General features: G+C 37.2%; 2 protein-coding genes across 2 annotated transcripts; one reads left to right on the plus strand and one right to left on the minus strand.

The window, feature by feature from the left end:
* Positions 1–564: 564 nt before the first annotated feature.
* Positions 565–12,306, minus strand: LOC147866880 (MAP3K epsilon protein kinase 1-like). The gene is made up of 24 exons (XM_087317393.1): positions 11,950–12,306; positions 9,721–10,107; positions 9,450–9,584; positions 9,284–9,304; positions 9,125–9,198; positions 8,950–9,040; positions 8,721–8,804; positions 7,638–7,739; positions 7,342–7,473; positions 6,562–6,633; positions 6,375–6,475; positions 5,780–5,879; positions 5,174–5,527; positions 4,713–5,036; positions 4,332–4,529; positions 4,160–4,243; positions 3,966–4,057; positions 3,523–3,606; positions 2,599–3,431; positions 2,082–2,485; positions 1,871–2,005; positions 1,372–1,778; positions 1,179–1,293; positions 565–1,086 (listed from the first exon to the last, which is right to left on the minus strand). The coding sequence occupies exons 2-24, from the start codon at positions 9,781–9,783 to the stop codon at positions 910–912; spliced, it is 4,182 nt and encodes a 1,393-aa protein (XP_087173519.1). The 5' UTR covers positions 9,784–10,107; positions 11,950–12,306; the 3' UTR covers positions 565–909.
* Positions 12,307–17,227: 4,921 nt separating this feature from the next.
* LOC147866881 (phytochrome-interacting ankyrin-repeat protein 2-like) lies at positions 17,228–20,634 on the plus strand. Its single transcript, XM_087317394.1, has 3 exons — positions 17,228–18,502; positions 19,727–19,898; positions 20,176–20,634. The coding sequence occupies exons 1-3, from the start codon at positions 18,326–18,328 to the stop codon at positions 20,397–20,399; spliced, it is 573 nt and encodes a 190-aa protein (XP_087173520.1). The 5' UTR covers positions 17,228–18,325; the 3' UTR covers positions 20,400–20,634.
* Positions 20,635–21,001: the final 367 nt, after the last annotated feature.

Below are 21,001 nucleotides of genomic sequence, written 5' to 3' on the forward strand. Positions count from 1 at the left end.
AAGTATATGCACCTCATGTGTTATACTTGTAGTCATGTCACATATCGTATTATAGCTATGAAGTGAACAAACAGAAATGTACTATTATCTTTTGAAAAATGCAGTCTCTCAATATTTCTATGTTGATGTCAGTCTGATATATGCACCTCATGTGCTATATTTAGTCTTGCCACATGATATTATAGCAATGAAACGTTATGTTAAGTATATGCACCTCATGTGTTATACTTGTAGTCATGTCACATATCGTATTATAGCTATGAAGCGAACAAACAGAAATGTACTATTACCTACAGCTGAAATAGAGAATCAAGCACACTTGTGACAAGTAAAACTAAACCCTAAAACAAATAAATTTGTCACAAGACCCCAATTTGCAGATCAAGTTTGGGAGGAATGTATGAAACTAATCTTCAAAGCCATTGCAATTATCCATAAAAACTGATAACAGGTTTTCATGTAATATACCCCCTAAGATAAAACTACTTTCTAGTACAATTGTTAGGAAAGATTAACACACAACACTCTTCAACTAGAAAACTTCAAAGAAACATGAATTATGACAGAAAAAGGTGATAAATATAATTTCGAATTTCTTTACAATGAAAAATGTGGCAACTTCATTAAATGCCACAGTGAAATCATAGAACTGAACCCTACGCTCAACGTTTTTACAAGCCGGAAGGACATTTGTCTGGAATGAAAATGAAGTGGGTTTTATGCAGAGTATACAAATTCAATCCTCTTTTGAAAGAAAAGAAAAACTATACATGCTCCTTTGCAGCATGATTTAAGGGTCAAAACTTTGCACCATCAGCAAGAGGGTAAAAACATTGTGGGGAGACCAATACATCTAGTAGAATGGTTCAATATAAAAATACAGACACTTTGCGGCATGCCATCATTACATTAGAGCACACAGTTGAAGTGGAGAGCTTTCAGAAGAGATGTTGCCATCTGCTTCACTAAGACTTGGCCACCTGAGTGTTCACCATCTCGTCGCTCCTCGATCAACCTTTGAAGCTTTTGTTGGAGATCATATTCAACAATAAGCTGCTTTGGTTGAGCATGATGTTCATAAATAGCCTAAAGAATTACCCACACAAATTAAGCATTTCGTTGTCCAAAAACCATGAAATAGCCAAATCTTTTAATAATGGTGGGAAATATAAATCTACCTTAATCATTTTAAGAAGATTGAGGCGCGCAATCGCATCTTGATGGTCTAACCTTGCCACAAGTAATGGAATCAGTCCAGATGTGGCTAAGCTGATATTGATTCGAGATGATTTTCTGCAACCCATCACAAAGATAAATGTGCAGCAAAAGAAATACCATTCACAGGAATAAAACAAACAAACAGAATCTTACGTGATAATCTTGAGAAAAGGCTCTAAAATATGCACGAACGATTGGTCGCTACAAGATTGAAAAAAGACCACAAGCTTATGAATAGCTTCAGCCTTGAGCAGAGCATGTTCAACTTTCCTTTGTTCATTATCAGAAGCCAAACAAACTGCTAGAGAATCAAGCGCAGTCACAGCCCAATCTTCATCATCCAGTAAGCTGAGGTAAAGCTCAATTCCTTGATTTGCTCTAAGCTGCTCCCTAGTATAACGAGATGCATGTGCCATATCACATAGAAGAGGAAGAGAAAATCTTTTCAATGGAGAGTTTATTTTAATGAAGTGCATCAAATGTGGAATAATTCCACTCTCAGCTGCTCGTTCCTGTCTCCTCTTGTTTATCTTACAAAGGTTGTAAAGAGCATTTAACACCTTCAAATACAAAAAGAAAAATATTATTAGTAAGCAAAAGATGCAGATTGAAGCAATAAAAACTTGGATTACTAGTGGAAAAAAGTGCATACTTCATTATGAACTTGGGCTACTAGTAGACCTTCACGCAACTCAAGAAAAGGAACTAAATGCTTCATAGCATCGGCCCTCTGAAGATGTTCGAGAGTAGAAGGATCTGACGAAAGCTCCTTTATGCATGTTAATGTCTGCAAGTGAAGAGAAATGCTGAGAGTGTTTCAGGCAATGCATATATCCAGATGGACTTTGACCTCAGTTTATTACCTTCAGGAGAATAGGAGCCTCCAGTTTGTTAAGCATCTGAAAAAGTCGAATCAGCAAACTGAGACTACACATATGTGACTTCACCACCGCATCCCCGCGAGAGAATTCTAATAATAGATCTGCAACCTTCTCTAAATATGCTCTTGCAACGTCAGCATTAAGTGTTGAAACCATATGCGACATAAAACCTGAGGAGGTGACACTAGCTGGTCTACCATTGAAAGCCTCAGAAACTGAAAGAAACCCAGATGCTGATTGTGAAATCAAGCCTGAAGTAGATGCAGCAGTATCACATGAGCCCGATCCTCCAAGTGCCTGTGCCACACTCCTTGAGGAATTTGTAGACAATTTAGGACCTAGATTTGACTGTGCAAGCTCGATCATATTACCATCTTTCCCATTCCCTGCCAGATACATAACAACAAAAATTTTGTACAAAGTGCCCAAATATATATGTATGTGGGTGTACATTTATATGTATTTAAGGGAACCTGAGTTTATGATTAAGATGGCCTACCATCAAATGCAGACATGAGTAAGTCAAGTTCAGCAACGTTTTTTCTGATTGCAGACGTATGGTGAAGCAAAGGCAAGATACTATCATGTCTCTCCACACCATGGAGGTGCCGAATGTATTCAAGTTGTCCGGATACCGGCCTTGAAGAAGGGTTCTTTTCAAGAAGACTTATAAGTGATTCTAACTGCCCATCCCCACGAGTCTGAGCAGCATCAAGTGACAACCATGACTGGTCTTGTGCCTGTTTGAAATTATCACCAATTCCCAAAAGTGGCTTTGTTTGATCTCCATCCAGAGGACCTACATCAGGTGGACCAAGATCAAAGTTTTCTCTATCCACTCTGAATAAAGGAGGCTTCCCTTGATGCCCTGCTGATGACCATCCACTGTCTGCAGCAACCTGCTCAAATAAATTGGGAAACGCAATGCTCGTCTCCACTGGTGCAGGACTTTGCTTTGTTTCAGCATGATTGACGATATTCTTCAATGAAATACCAGATTGGGGCCGTGTAGAATCAGTTGCCAGATGGCTAGCATGTAGATAAGCCATATCCAATTGACCTGAACGAGGATGGAAACCTATACCTTCCATTTGACCAGACATAACATGAGATGATTCTAGAGGCCCAGACCGTGAATGCACCGTCTTTGCTTCAGTTCCAGAACTAATCGTAGAAGCAAGACGTGCCGCTTCATTCAAACTGTGTAGTGTGTTTACAAGCCTGATAAGCACACCATTTTTAGAAAATATGCGGCAAAAGTCATTTCGAGGTGTTGGACTTCGAAGATTAAAGACTTGCCACATGCCATCAATTCCTGTATGTACCATCTCCCTGCAAATAAATAGACACAGCTCCCACTTTATTTAGTTATTCCAAAAAACATTTTGGGGTGGTAGGATGGCAGTTCAAAGAAAAGACTTACCTATATTTGGCATAGTCAGCCTCCAAAAAATTTACCAAAACCGGAAGACCACGGCAAGCGATAAACATTTGTAAAGCTGAAGCACTGCAGGAAAGAGGTTGGTCAGAGTTCTCTCTCAATTGAAAACATCATTATTTGCATTCACTGGTGTAAATTACACAAAATAAACAAGCCTCCGATGTCTATGCATATTATGGAATCCATTGTACACTTTAAATTTAAATTTAATCCATTGCAGGAAAAGAGGTTGATGAGAGTTCTCTCTCAATTGAAAACATCATCATTTGCATTCACTGGTGTAAATTACACAAAATAAACAAGCCTCCGATGTCTATGCATATTATGGAATCCATTGTACACTTTAAATTTAAAGTTAAGTATACTACAAATGTGCTTCAATGCTATACACGACACAACAAAGTGAACAGTCTGAATAGTTTCACCTTGTTTGGCATAACTGCTGCACAAAATAAGCTGCTTGTATTCGCAATTCTTTGGAGCACTCCGAACCAGTAAAACTCATAATAACTGGAACCTGAATATTACAATTTCAAACAACATATGCAACAAGAAAAAGATGTTTGTTTTTGTGGTTGAAAACAGATGCTGATAATTTAACCAAAAGTGAAGTTTTTACCAAGCCAACAAGACAAGCATTTTCCTGGAAGTTAGGATTATCCTTAGCTAATTGATTTATAACCTGCAAAACTGCATGAACAACCTGCATATATAACAAAAGCTATTATAAAAAATAATCTATATATCCTGCATTTTATATAGACTGGGGCATGGGTGGTCAGCATCATTACCCGGTTATTTTTCATTTCAAGCATATCTGTGAATGGAATAACACCATGATTTGATATCAGATGTGTTTTCAGTTCTGGGTTCTCCCTGAATATAGAAATCAATCTCTGGCATGTCTTTAATATAGAATCCTCAGACTCCTCTGGTTTCAAAAGACTGATGAGCTTTGTAATTTCCACACATTGAGTTCGAAAGGTCATCTATAAAACTTGTAAGTAAAAAAGTGTAAGAACTCTGACGGTAAAAATTAGAAAAGAACTTAATTATATGTGCAATATGGCTGCTTTTAGACAGTGATTACTAAAAGTGCCGAGAGTGAGTTCTTATGCTGGAGAGTGAGGCTTATTATTCCAATTAAAATCCAAAGCACAGGTAAGATTTACCAAGTCTGCAAGTCCAGCATCAATTTCTTCTCCAGAGTCTCTTGTTGATGGAAACATTTCACCTTTCTTCACACTATGAGAAATCTCCCCCACTTCCTTTTTCTGAGCTATTTTAGCCTTGAGAGTGGCAGCCAGGTTAGTATTTCCATTCTGAAAATGTGTCTGGTTAGGTCGAAATGCAGAATCAGAGGAGGTATCCTTAGTCACCAGGTTTGGACTTTTGCCAACAGGGTTTTCAAAAAGATCATCCAGCATGCCATCTGTAGGGGTATCACTGAATCTGCTAAGATCTCCTGTTGAAGCTATTGCTACGAACTTCCTAGACTGTACAAGACAAGGGAAAAGAAATATAAGGAAATTCCCCTTCATCATATTTTGGGATGTTTAAAATGGCAAAAACAACTGATAGAAATCATATTAGAACAATTATTTGCTCAGAGAGTAAACTGTGAAATCACTACCTCCTGCTCTGAGAAACTTTCTGCCTTCAAACTTGTTATTATTTCAACATTCTGCACTCGTTCCAGAGAAGAACCATTTCCTGCTACTGTCAGAGAGCTAGTCGAATCCTGCTCCGGAGTGGAATACATAGACGAGACACTTCTAAATTCATTCACATTAGCTGTTTTCTCAAGTCCAACTCTAACATCCTCAGACTCGGACATAGTGACTCCATCCTTGCTATTAGCCAATTGCTCTGCAAGTCTGCGGGAAATACGGATAGGTATATTCTTACCAATAGTCAAGTTTTGATTGGAAGTATGGTCTGCCTCATTTGTGCTTCTTAACGGAGAGAAATTCTTCACATCATCATCCTGATCAGCAAAGCATGCACCAAAATTTCATCCATCATTCCAAATACAGGACGGATTCCAATGATTTATCACAAAATATTTATTCTTGGCATCAAATAAATTGAATATTTTCTTATGTTTCAAAATAATGTCAAGTTAATTCATTTATAAAAAGAAATTATACAGTTCATTAACTGCAACTGAATTTTCAATAAAAGGAATGAGTCTCATGATGTAATAATGAAGTAATAAGAAGCTGACCAAATGACTTACAGAAACAAATGCCCCTGTAGTCTTAGATGATGGTTCGTCTGTAGCTACTCCATCTTCAACAACTTTCTCAACATTTAGTTGAATGTCTTGAACTGGATGTCTGTATAGACGGATTTTCGTATTAAAGCATCCTAGAACTGTACTATCTCCACATGTGCATTATTCCTATTTCTAGAAACTTAACTGTATTTCTAAATAATTAATCAACAGTGAACCCTATATTCAATTATAAGATGTAAATACACAAATGCAATCAGTATATATCTATATGCAAGAAAATAGGTAATAATATATTATAATGTACATGTATATGTGTGCATAGCTATTGGTATACGTGCATACATATGTATAGCCTTAAATGTGTATATGTAAATGTTAAAGAAAGTTAACATTAAATTCTAGTCTGATAGCATGAGAGTACATTCATGATATTACATATTAAAAATTGATTACCACTTAATTCAGCTTCTCATATACAGATGCATAGGTTTATAGGTATATATGTGTACATTAAAGAAAGCTCATATTAAATTCCAGTCTGGGAGCATGAGAATACATTCATGGTATTAGACGCTAAAAACTGACCACTACTTACTTCAGTTTCTCATCAGGTATTGATGAATATGGTGCACGCCGAGAATTCTGAATCCAGGGATGCTGGAGCAGTGTTTTGGCATCTGGTCTCAGCTTTGCATCCTACACAAGGTAACGAGCAAAGAATACAGGTGTGTACCATAAACCTTGGAAAGAATATGAGGAGAGTAGAATCTATGTTTATTTACCTTGCGAAAACATTGATGCAAAAAGTCAGTGATCAGTGGTGACAAGTGCTCCGGTATAGGTGGATTTTTCTCCTGATTTTAAGAACATGCTGGTCAGTATTCAGGATTAGACAATCTAAATGGAAATCTTTGAGTTTTTTCTTGTTTCCGATATAAGAATCGATACATCTAGCTTTTTACTATGTCCTATTCTTTTTTTCTGAAAATACTTGAAGTATATATCATAAATAATGGTTTTTATTTGTGCTTCAATTATTTTAAAACTGTTGTCAATAGTTTAACTCGGATCAAACTATGAACATCCTATCAAGAGAAAGTAAACATGAAACAGGAACCCAATACTACTTAAAAAACACATTCCCAGGTCAGATTATTATTACAAGTGTGATGCCAATTGTCTTAATGTTCTAGCTATGGTGAGCCTACAAATTGTCACTCTGAATAAAGATAAACAAGACAATAATTTTTCAAGAATGTCCAGAGGGGAAATCATCATTTCAATTTAAGCAACATGATCTGACTCAATTTAGCAACCCTGACACCACATTGACAAAGTTTTGATGAAGAAGATCCTTTTACAAGCTCACATTATGAATAAATCATTTCCCATTCCCATCTTTATAAACACGGGTCTTACACTATTACACTGTGATTTGAGGGCATTCAAAATTTGGCTTCTAATCCAAAAGAGAAATCAATAAAAAAATTGCAATTCTTTGAAAGCTCTCTCAAAGTTTATTTATCTTTAAAAAAATAGAGCAGACATATAGAAACTCACACCTCAACAATTCGGTACAGAGCAGCCATTGGCTGCAAATCGTAATATGGTGGTATACATGTTAGGAGCTCTATAACTGTACAGCCCATACTCCAGATGTCAGAAGCAGCACTAACACCTGACATCACTATCACCTGAGAAATGAAAGCAAATTATATTATAATGCATGCAGTGTGTATCGTGTATTCCTTTCTTTGGAGCCTAAATTTACAATCAGACAAATGTTTTATTTACAACATATAAAGAAAAACCTGAAACCCTAAGTAACACAAACAGTCTTCCCAGATTAAGGTCATACCTCTGGTGCCATCCAATAAGGAGTTCCCACTACAGAATCTGTATTATTGTCTGCCTCTGTAAGTTTAGTTGCTACACCAAAATCTGCAAGTTTCACTAGACCCTGCAAATATAATAAATAGAAAACTGTGTGTGAGTTTCTGTTATATAAACTCATTAAGTGCCATCTATATGGAGAAAACAAAATGGACAACTTTTAGAAATGGGAATGAGGGAGAGTTAAGTTCAGATTGAAAACTTCAAATGAGAATGCCAATCAGCTCTCACAGTAAGCAAGATTATCAATATTTTTGTATATTGCATAAAAACTCCTATGTATCTGCCAGCCTCATTAACCTGATATTTGACTTGTCTACCACACAATGTAAACTCTTTTACCAATCATTTGGCTGATATTTTCATCGACAATGCTTATATTTAGGGTCAGGGGGGAGATCAACCTCAAGCTTCACTTTCCAGGCAATACCAGAAAATTTAGTATGCTTGCAGACTATATATGTCTGCTTAAAACCAAATACAGCTAAAATGTGGACAAGAATTTAAATTATGTGACACAAAATTCACATCTTGTGCACTGGGTTTCCATGGTTTACACACTTCTGCACTTGAAAATCTGTACAAACATATATTGCATCATTCTCAAACCATCCCTCAAACAATGTCACCACTATATGATCTATTTCTATAAAAGTGGGTGGAATGTTTTACTAAGAAGAGTTGCAAAACCTTCAGAGGTAAAAAAAAGCCACATAATCAAAAAATGAAGGACCTTTCTGGAGAAGTCAAAAATGAAGTTTCTAGACATTAGGTTATATTAATATTGGATCATTGAAGCGCATACATGATTACAATATCATAGGACTAACAAGCATGTGTACATTTATCTATAGATGTGTGGGTATGCTTCATTATAAGACTCCATTTCATTGTCAATTGAGGCAAAACAAAATTTCAAAACAATGCTTCCCCTGAATTGGCTCACACAGTTCACAAAGGCAAATGACACTTCCCATGAAATTCCAAGACACTTGATAGCATGCTTTCCTTTTTGACAAAAGCTACACAGACCAAGGATTGAATATACCTCTTTGGTCGTAAGAATATTAGCACCCTTGATGTCCCTATGAATGACTCCTTGCTCATGCAAGTAGACCAATCCCTCCAGAACCTAGAACTCATAAGAATTACACCACTTTTACGTACAAGTAATTATTCACATGAAGAACCTATCTTTAACTGTTGAAATATCTACTACTTCATCATTTACAACATAGGTCAGCATGAAATTCAAAAGAGATTTAAAAGCATTTTACCTGTGCAATGTAAAAAGCCACTAACGACTCGGGAAAGGCTCCAAACTTATTAGGCTTAATGATACTTGCAAGTGATCCATTTTCTACATATCTGAATACACAGTTATATAATGTAAGCAGCCAGCTTATTGCCAATTACATTCCAAGTAGTAATTGAAATAGGCAGGTTCCTTACTCAAGAACAATGTAGAGATGGGACTTGGTCTTGATAGACCCCAAGTATTTCACTATGTTTTTATGGTTAAGATTCTGCATCCAAAACAGAAATTCAGTCCCACCTGGCAATGGCCAGAAATTCATTAGAAAGGACGACTGGCCCAATAAGAAATCATACCTTAAGCAGATCAATCTCTTGCTGCAGTAACATGTAAAACCACATGTGTTTGATTAGTTACGTAGTGAGACATAAAAGAAAAAAAATTCTGCAATTAGAAGTGAGCAAAGTGATAGAAATCATGCAAAGTTCGGTACTCTGATCAGCTAGCGACTACACATCATACCATAATACTTGCAAGATCCTCTGCAAATATATTCTCCAACGATACTTGCTTGATTGCCACAAAATCTCCATTCTCCATATCCAGACCCTTGTATACCCTTCCATATGCTCCTTTACCAATCTCATCACCCAAAAGCTGGAAATGAAATGAGCATCATTCATTTCTAGTTTGTTACCTTGTAGGGATAAACCTTGTTATTATTCAAAGACAAACTCATCCATTTCTCTTATCATATGATTGATGAGAGCATGGCAGATATACTGATACTCACATATTTTCCATTCAGTGTCTTGGACTTTTGATGGAACTGGGCCGCAATAGTTGGCCTCGACATGGTTCTCCACAGCAAAATTCTTTAATAAACTTTTGCAAGCAGAGACCACTTGCCTTCATGTCTGTCTATAGTGTGCAGTAAACATTGTCAGGGGGCATTCCTTACATATATATGGGGCCTTGTGTAGCTGTACAATATGAAATCTTTTCTCACTCTCGTGCAGTGCTGAAGAAAGTTTACTAAAAATAGTGCATGCTTTTATGATTTTCACAAGCTTATGGTGAGCAATCTGAAAAGTTGAACCGAAGCTCCCAGGCTCTTCAAATTTGACTATTAAATTCCAAATCCGACAATGTTATCCGATCCAGACTGACAATACAGAACCTGTCATAGAGGAGAGAGTCTTCAAACACCACTTATAGAAATGAAATGAAGTGTGATGAGACAATAGGCCATACTTATGTCTACCAGAAATGAACAAAGAGACCTTCAACATAGTGAACAAAAATGCAAAAAGAAAATGGTAACCCTATCAATCAGAAGCATTCAATAAGGATAAAAACATCACTACAAGAGAATACACACAAATGGAAGTAGGACCCCAGAGCTTACAATGGATGGGGAACAAGGAGAGATTGGCTCAGATTAATCTTATCCCATTACAGCTCTTATATGCCTCTGCCTGATGTCATTGATATCTACAGCTGTCAACCTATGGGGAATTCATATGCGGTAACCTGCTGTCATTCCCTGTATAGACAAGGTTATCACGCTAAAGGACACTATAGAAAGCATGAATCTTGAAAAGGGAAATTCTATTGTGCACTAGCTACCACTGAAAACCTTGTTCTCTCTCCTCACAGTTTGCATCTATTTGTTGTATGGAAAAACTGGAACCATAAAAATATCAGAGAAAATGGAAGAATTAGGAACAAACAAGATGGCCTGAGCACAGCAAGTTTAAAAACTAGAGCAGTTTTGAAGACCACGAAGAAGGTATTTTCGAGGAAAGATAGACTATGGAAAGCATGAAACTTACATGGTCATTTCATGAAAGAATTCGCAGAAAGAAATAATAAATCCAAGCAATGGCCATGGTTACAGAGAAATCATTTCTAGTATAGACAACTGGAAGCATAAAGGAATTGAAAAAGGAAGAATTTGAATTTGAGGCAAACAAGATTTTCTGAGTACAGAAACATTGAAAACTGCTAAGATTTCATGCAGAAAGCCTTCAAAAAGTGAGTAATCATGAAATTGTAAGGAAGTTTCCAGATGAACTTCAAGGAAGCGAGAAGAAATTTTGGTTGTGAAACTGGTTGTTGACTAAATGCATAACAAGCACAATGGAAACAAGAAAGGAATAATTTACAGCAAGAAAAGATTTTCACGGGATAACTGCAAATATTGACTTAATTTGATGTATTTGTTCTTCAAAAATAACCTATGTGAAAGGAATTCCCAAGGTAAGGTAAACTGTAGAGAGCATGAAAAACTCAATTTCATTATCTGGTGAAAAAACTGAGGGAAGAAACAGAGAAATTTGAGCTTCAGCCATAATTATATGGAAACGTTTGCTTGCATGGATGCGTCGTGGGCATAATGGAAGCAAGATAGGAATAATTTACAGCACAACAATATGATCTGTATCCTCAAGCTGTGAAATTTGACACAATTGTGTGGAGATCACCTTGAATATCTACCTAGTGGGAAGGGATTGTGGAGCCAATACATACTCCTTCAAAAGCAGGAAACTTGTAATGTCATCTTCTGATGAAAATCGCTGAATTACTACTATCAAGGAGCTTATTCACATTATGAAACTTTTGTCATATATATACAGTTGTAGATATCAACCCGAAGCACAAAGGGAATAACAAAAGGAAGAAACTTCACTCCAAAAACTGAAATGGTTTTCTATTTAAAGAGTCGCTCAAAAAACTATTTGTAGCTAGAGATCATCAAGGCCAGATATATTCATTAAAGGAAGAAACTCGCAAGGTCATTTTTTTATAAATTTTTCACAGAACGAAAGAGAAATTATACTGTGACCTGGATGGCTTCAGCGATAGTTATGCATAAATGAGCTAGCTTATTATAAAGAAGAAGGATAAGCTTGAAGGATTCAAGAAAACAGAAGGAATTTACTGCAATCTGAGTGCACAGATTGACAAAATAAGTGAAGAGATATTTCTTCGAGAAATAATTTTGCTTTTCAGGGAATACCTGTAGAGACGACGGGATCCTCAAGCCATGATATACTGGTGATGAACACGGGAGACCCGGATAAACGACGTATCCTGATGAAAGATCGTGCAGAAGGAAACGAAGAGAAAAAACAGGACAACAGCACGAGAATTTCGATATCGCTGTGAATGAACTGTCGTATCACGAAGAAGCTTCGTCTTTCTCTCTTTCTTACTTCTTCTTTCTTCTTTCTTCTTCTTGCTTCGTTTCTCTTCTTCGCCTCTCCAGCTATGCAGATTCACGATCATACTGTAAAACCTTGACAGACAGAAAGGGTCGCCATAGCCGCGAACAGTAACACCTCTCTCTTCAGTCTCTACCATTCTCTCTCCTCTCTTTCTCTCTCTAACCTCTGTGGCCAGGCTGGCAGATTTGACCTGCCATTTCTGGTACGTCTTTAGATCTGGGCCGTGGGATCTGGCATCGGACGGCCCTCCTCTTGCAGCCTCGCCCTTTGGTTAGGCGGTCAATCCTCACCGTCCGTTACAAATTGGCCATCGGACGGTGGCGCGGCGCCCCCTGCAAACCTAAGCTTTTTGGAGCACCTACGTTTCTCATTGGCTGATGAGCTGGCTCTCTGTTGGCTCCCATTCTTCTTGTGCAAGAATCCATCCCCAAGTTCATGAATCATGACCCCATCGACGCAAACGAAATGCACTTCAATAACAAATAACACACAAAAAAAAAGGCTTCTTTGATATACATACATACATACATTCCCCAATAGGCCCTCGCTTCCTCCGCTCTTTTCATCTTGACGAATGAATGTCTTTTATATGCCTCTTCCCACATGACCTCGTCATTCATTATTCATCATCTTTGGACGACATTGCCCCCGCTTCTTATAGACATTCACTCAACAAAGGAAACGAACAAACAAGGAGAAACCTTTTTGTATGTACACTCAAAAAGAACTTATGAGTCTCTCACCTTCCCGCTAAGCGACGACGGGAAGTTTTACTTCTTTTCTTGTCTACTTCTGCCCCTTCTTCATCCTTGAGAGTACGCACAATAGAAAAACCTTTTAGAGGTGGAATATATCCCACATTTTGTTGGTTGATTGTATTGAGAAATAAGGGAGGATGTGCAATAACATAAAGAAATATGAGAAATAGTGACACACGGAAATTTCAGAAATTTAGCACACCATGTATGTAGTTTTCTTCTACTTGGAAATGTGCAATGTTTGGTGAAATACACTATTGGGTGGTGTTGCAAGAGCCTTGGAGATAGAGTAAACATTTGGATTTGGTAAAAGATTCTATGTTGGCAAAATAAATGAGGTTTAATGTGAGATATGAATAGATAGATCATATTAACTTGTCCACTATTGAGTGGGCATACATAAGTGTGGTGCACGATTTGGTCAACATTCTTGTGTTTCAATGGAATTGTCATGTTAGGTGAATGAATACTCATTGGCGCACACCATCTCATTCCCAAATATGGAAGAAACAATGTCCTTGGTTTTCACATATTGTTCGTGTTGATGGAGTAGATTGAATGTGTGTTGAGGCGAAGGGAGATGAGAGTTTATATGTCAATATATTGACTAATTGTTTGTGTTGATGGAGTAGAAAGAATGTGTATTGAGAAGAGGGACGAGAGTCTATATGTCAATATTTAGCAACATGTGAGATGTTTTCGCAATAATTGGCAACTCCCACTTGAACTCAACATATTTCTATCAATGTTGTGCACCATCATGTGATCATGTGAATATAGTAGCCTTATGACACATTCACATCAAGTGGGAACAAGGAAATAAAGGTTGGTGTGATGAAAGTTGAGGTGGGTACAATATGCCATTTCTTACTTGATGTCACGAGAAAAAAAAAGCTTTTAGTCTCTATTTATTATCAAACTACGTAAAATTTGTTACAAATATAGTCAACCCATGCTTTTGTGAACCTTGTGGTTGGAACATTTTCTTGTTGTGCTAGAGCACAACATGCACATCCCCATCAAAGCAGTAGGTGCAATGCATTTAGATACATGGATTTGAACATACATGTATATAAGTGTGCACATAACAAATATATGTATTTACGGAAACATAGATACATGAACACAATGCTACATTTGTTTTGTGGATACATTCAAGTTTCATCATAGATAAATCATTTGGTGTTAACTCGTTATAATTGATAAGCGAACCATGAGGTTACAACCTTCATGTGATGGGTTCTAGCTCTCTTTTTTCTTGTTTCCTTTTTTTTAAACATAAACTACACCATAGCTTCCATTACCAATGCAATAAGCAAATACAAACCTATAATGATACATTTTAGTGGCGGGTAAGATATCCCCCATTATGTCATAATTGAAACCAACCTCCACCTATGGAGAGAACAACCATCGTGGGGGTACATATTGCCATTCCATTTTGTCATTTCTCTCCACAAGAACTAACAAATCCTTCCATTTGCCTTAAAAGCATTGTTGTTTCAGAAAAATCATATCTTCATTATTACCCATGAAGGAGTCATATTGACCGTTTAGAATTGAGATAAGCATCAACCAAAATTCCTTCACACAATGAACAAGATTTTGCTTTATTGGCTGAAACACGTTTTGGCATCGACCTATCCAAATATTCCATAAAACCACCGACAATATCGTAGCCCATACTGTGTCATCCACATTCAACCGATTTGGGCTTGAGTATGGTATATCTTTAACTTGCCTTCCCATAGTTAGAAGGGTAAACAATATCTTTTCCCTTTCATAATTATGTTTATCCACATTTACATCCATCCAAAAGACGTTTCCCCATGTAATCACATTAGGTCCATATGCAACATCAATGAGACGCAACATACGTTTCCAAACATAACATGCAGCCATACAGTTCCATAAGGCATGTTGCATTGATTCCAAGTGAAGCCCACAAAAATAGCAAGTTTTGGTTCCCTCTTCCCTATGCATCCATTCCAAGACTGGAAGTGCATAGTGTACACACAACCATCTAAATGTAATGATTTTGCAAGGAATCTGTAAAGCCCGCAACCATTTCCAAAATGCCAATACTGAATGCATATGCATACTATTATTTAACCATACCTTAGCTGCAGCCGACATAACTAGACCCCCCCTTTGTTGGAATTCCCTACCTAAATTTACAGAGTAGTCAAAGAAAGAAACCATCTTACCATTAGCATCTCTCCACCACCATTAACTTGTAGCTCTTTAATTTGTAGTTAGGATAATAAAGCTCTAGTTGTCTACAACTCAACAATGACAATGTTATTTTATGAGTAGGAAATTGTCTACATTACAACACTCGAAGAGGTGTGTGTGAGATGAATAATTCATAGGTTTCATATGGGAATGATGACAATGGTACCCATGAAACATGTTATGCTATGGTGTGCTTAAGAATGGAATGATGCTCATTTTTCACATATCAACATTATCTTGTGTTAATGGGTTCACCATGTAACTCCGTAATATATGGGCAAATCCTACTTTATGCAATGCAACACCATTTGATGATGCGATGAAACATATTTTAACATTATAAACACAATTCACATGCATGGACTTGACATTAAAACTAGAGTAAGCACCAATGGTGATGCAAGGAGGAAACAACCCGAGGTGGAACTACCAGCCCCCACGTTGGCTATTTCCTACTCACCTTCTGTTGAAGGTTGGCGAACCGAGCTTGTGCTGGACGATGATGATTGCCACTAGTTTAAAGCTCTAGATACCTACTTACATTAAGTAGAAAGTAAGAGTGGATATGTACATAGTCTCGTATTCTTGAACTCTGTGGGGGGGGGGGGGGTGATTCTTGACTTATATACATACTTGTCTAGTCTTTCTATAAAAATATCTCCTAGCTAATGAGAAAATAGCTCCTTTTCTGGATGGAAAAAAACTAGATTACGAGTTTGATATGTGATGAGAATCTTGACATTATCACCTATAAGCATTGGAAATAGTGAGCACTCACTGTGAGTCAAAACTATGTATGTTCAATGCCTATTTAAGCAATTACATGAGCTTTTTGAATTGATTGCATCACATCTAATGGCAAAAGGTATGTTTTCTTGTTTATTCAAGTGATTTTGAATGCCTCGCTTTATTAAGTTTGCCTTGGCATATGAAAAAGCTTGTTTACGCTATGCGTGTCCATACGTCTTTAACAAATTGTTCCACTTACAAACGAAGGTAGAAACAAAGGTAGAAACAAAGGTTATACCTCACTTTGAGGTTTCCGACTACTAATATATATAAAAAAACAAAGCTTATTGGGTTTGAGTGAAGACACATCTCTTTCGCAAGGGTAATCCACGTATACATTGGATACAAACAAGTTCATTCATATTGTGTTTTGGACGCAATGTCTTGTAGTATTTCGGGACTCTTGGTCGTAGTCTTATTAGTTATGATTTAAAGCTAGTGTCATAATCATATTCAGTGTACTAAATTGGGATGCTTAATCACTCCATATATGCATAAGATCACTTAATACAACTTCACTCATTGCCACATCAGATCCTTGTTTTGAGAGCTACCACTTCAATACATTTGGTGCTATACATTGTGACCACTAAAATGTGTTCATGGCCAACCATATGCCTCGGTGTAAAGGGGCAAACCAATTTTAGCTCCTCATTTTTGGAGTTGTACCAACGAACTTGTGGAGTGAATGAGCAAACATGTGACATTTGATGCTTATTGTTGGGTCGAACCCACATTTGAAGCACAACTTTTAGGCATGTTTGTGGGCATCATTGGTGTGGGTGGTCACTTGTAGAAATTTTAGTTGCACGACATTCTTTGCTCATTCTATTAGAAAGTGGCAGTTGTTCACGAAGTTGCACATTGTCTCGTTCCCTTTTCCTTTTTCCATTTGAAGAAATCCTAGCTCAAATCCAAAACACCCAATTGATAAAATATATTCATGCCCACAATGTTTTCGATCCCTAACCAAACATTGGCGTTTCTCGTTATCATCCCTCCTTGGCTGGATGGTTTGAAAAAATGCTGATGTTCAGCTCATCTAATTGATTGATATTTGCTCATCAAGCACAAGTGAGGATTGAGTGAGCGTGTTCTGACTTGGAATGCAGCTCGTCCGTCTCATGCCCGTCAAATCGGCATAGTTTCAATGTATTGTATTTGTATGTATGTATATGAGCCTAGTAGTAGTCTCATTCAACGAAACCATAATATGTTTTGGATTTTAAAACCAAAAGGTCCATATTTATAAATTCCCTTAAAAAGTGTCTCACAAACACAGAAAACCCTAACCTTGCTTTCCTCGTTATCCTTTTCTCCGCGCCTGTTCCTTCAAACCCTAATTTCTTGCAGAGAGAGACAGAGAGACATTCGATGAATGACTTGTATGTCAAAGGTCTATCCTTCATCTTCTGATCACAATAGATCAGATTAGGTTCGACCAGATAAGATCAGATCCGTGTGCGTTAATCTCTGCAGAAGACCAGGGTCTTAGCAAGAATCTCTGTTGATTCTTAATCTTCTTCGTCGAGACAAAATCACCATCGGGATGCCTCCGGTTTCTTCACTCTGTCGTCGTTTCACCATCGCTTGCTTCGATTCTCTTTGCCATAATCTCAGAGTGCTTGGACCTGGCCTCTCTCCCTTCGTTTTCTCTCCATAAATTATCTTTATCTGTCTTCATCAGGTATATACACCATTTTTTCTGTATCTTACGATAAAATAAAAAATCACAAGAAACTATCCGAGCAACAAATCATCATAGAAGCTGTGTTGATTGAATCTTGAAGGTATGCAATGAATATCTCTTTTTTTACTTCATAATCATTAAACTATCTTGCATCCTTATTCAGAATATAGAATTAAAAGCACAAAAATAGATTCATCACGAAAGCATGACTTACGCGGTGTTAATGAAACTACATATGCAACATAGGACAAGGAGAACTGATCCAGTCAGAGAACATCACAGAAAGTTGTTCTAGTGAGAGAACTCCACACGATTATTTTTATGAAACTTGAAGAGTACTCATAGAACAAACGATACAGTGAATCTGCACACACATATGTTCTGCATGTACTATACAAGAAACTTTGGTGGTGAGCTTTACCTAGAACAAAGAAAAGATGATTCTGGAAGTGGAAAATATACATTAATGTCAATCTTACTAAGCATTCATTCCATAACTGTGATTGTATTTCATCATACTGTTTGTTAAACGTTTGCTTTGTTTTCAAATTGCTTTTGTTCAGACTATTTTGGAATCTCCTTAGAAGGAAGAACAACATCCACTATAGTATTACCTTCATCCTTCAAATATAGAACAGAAATTGAAAAGTTGACGTTGAAACTGATACAGAAAGTAAATCATTAGCACTGTGGTTGATGAGCTTTGTAGAAGAGAAAGGGAAGATGAGTGTAGATGTGGTGAGTCTGCATCGGTGTTTGTCTTCTCATACCCGTGCCTCAAGACGTAGTCTGTCCTTGAAGAAATACGAGGGAAGAGATGACCGGGGCTGGACTCCTCTCCATGTTGCAGCAAAGAGAGGCGACATTGAAGAAGTAAGGCTTCCATGTCTCTATCCCCGTGGGAATGCTATTGTTTTTGAACTCTTTGTCTGAGTGAATTTGTAAAGTGCATACCTTTAGGAGCATTGTCAGTGTGCATCATCTCAAACGGAAAACATCAAGGTTTGGTCATACATTACTTGAGGCTTGAATCCATAATCTCACGATGCAAAGTGCAAGCCTTTTAACTACACCACAGTGTTTGTCCATTTAGATTTTGAGAAAGTTTTGATGAATTAAGCTAGTGCAACTATTAAACATTGTTCCAAGTGACATTGAGGTTTAAACTTTGCCCTTGGGAAATAGTCCAACCCTTTCAAAAGTGAGGTTTGCCAATCCTGCAAATACCAGGGTACATTTCAAAATATCTACATTATTTACGAAAATAAGTAAATTGGAAATCTGGATAGCTCCTGTTTCTACTAAGATAATTATAGGAGCAATGCTTTGCTGGTGACGGAAGTGACACAGCTATTTTAAGGGAATGACTTCAAGTAAGTTGATCATATCTGTCAATCAAGTCTGCGGTGTGGTGTTCAGTTTTAATGGAATTGATTAATTTGTAATTGACTCCAAAAAATACTTATGTCTACCCTGAACGTTGATGTGAGATTGAACTAGTGATAAGTTAAAATTACTTCGTCCTTTTAGCCCTTTTGAAAGAAACATAGATCTTGAAGATTGAGTGGGACAATTTTCAAAATGAAATAAGTAAATGTTTTTAATCAGGGGATTCCTCTTTCAGCCGGTGGTTTAAAACTTAGCCTGTAAACTGAATCATAAAGAGGCTCTGCAACCGTATAGTGTTTTGCTTAGGCATTGTACATACTACGTCTGGAGGATAAGTCTTTGCTTTTTATGATTATACCATCTTAATTGTTGAGCTTTTGTGAGTTCTTTGGCTAGTGCATTTTCTTTTATTATCTCGAAGAAAGAGGTAATGTTTATAGTGTGATTTATTTCTTTGTACAAATCTTTAGATTCAAATTGCTCTTCCTTACTTGAAGGTTTGGAGGTTGGTGAATTCTGGTATGGAAGAGCCTTTAGACTAGGAAAGCTTTTCTTTTTATGGTTATACCATCTTAATTGCTGATCTTTTGTGAGTTCTTTGGCTTGTGCTTTTCCTGTGATTATCTAGAAGAAAGAGGTAAATGTTTATGGTGCGATTTATGGCTTTTTACAAAACTTTAGATTCAAATTGCTCTTCCTTATGTGAAGGTTCGGAGGTTGGTGAATTCTGGTATGGATGTGAACGAAATCTCATCAGGCCGTAAAGACTCAGGGGTTACCCCCTTGCATCTTGCAGCTGCAGGTGGGCATATTGAAGTTATGGACGAGCTGTTGGAACGTGGTGGCAATATTGATGCACGGACGAGAATTGGCTGTGGATGTAAGCTAGCAAAATTAAGTACGAAAAACTACAAATACCTGAGTATTCCTTATCTTTCTAAATGCTCCTGGTCAATCCCTCTCTCTCTCTCGATCCCCTGACCAGGGTCCTTTGTGATATAATGAAGGCATGGGAGCAGTTGGGAATATGAGGAATACTTGGTTATTCGGAAGTTTTTCGTGATAAACTTTATTTCTCTGTTTTCCCAATAATTGTGGTTATTTTTCTTTGAAGGCAAGCTCTGATTTCTATGTTTCCTTGGACTCGACTTATATAGGGACTCCCCTTCATCATGCTGCGAAGGAGAAGAATAAGAAAGCAATTCGGTTTCTCATAGAGAATGGTGCATTTTTACCACCAGATATGTTAGATGAACGGTTTAATCCACCTCTTCATTATTGTGGTGGACTTGAATGGGCATACAAAGTCAAAGAGCGTTCTATGAAGAAACAAAGCTCAAGTGAGAAGAGCTCGTCAGAAGAGAGCTCTGGACCACCATGAGTGAGTCGTGAACATGATTCACTTTGTTTTCGTGTGCTATATGCTTGCAAATTGTTCAGAACTAGTATTGAGTTCGAGTATTGTATATGGATATAACTTTTGTAATTGCTGATGCTTAAAGACACTGAGGTATATTCTCCTTATGTAAGACTGCTTATCTGTATAAAGGTGTATGCCAATGCCTATATTTGAGCAGATGTTGCTGTTACAGCAAAATATATATTGAGTGTTTTTGGTAAGATCTTCCTTATTTTTTTCAATATCTCTGTAATTTTAGGCATTCGTCCATCTTCAAACATATTTCCTTACATAATATCTACTTAAATAAATATGGTTGTGGGTGGGTGGGGGTCTCCTGGAAATGCACAAAGAGAAATGCAAGGAAAAAAAGAACCAAATTTCGGAATCGGTCTCTCGAGTCGTGGTGTCTGTGTGTGTTATGTTTTGTATGTGTGTGTGTGTGTTTCTGCGAGGCGGTAATTTTGATTCTCGTTAAAGAAAATAAACTTTCCTACTTAACCCAATTATCCTTTTCCTTTTCCATATTCATTCATTCATAACTATTTTTCTTTCTTTCTCTCCCTCCCTCACTTTCTTAATTT

This window comes from Azolla caroliniana, unplaced genomic scaffold (genome assembly GCF_043228905.1).
Source record: "Azolla caroliniana isolate FFs.n. ecotype wild unplaced genomic scaffold, voAzoCaro1.0.p SCAF_3, whole genome shotgun sequence".
Classification (NCBI taxonomy): Eukaryota; Viridiplantae; Streptophyta; class Polypodiopsida; order Salviniales; family Salviniaceae; genus Azolla; species Azolla caroliniana.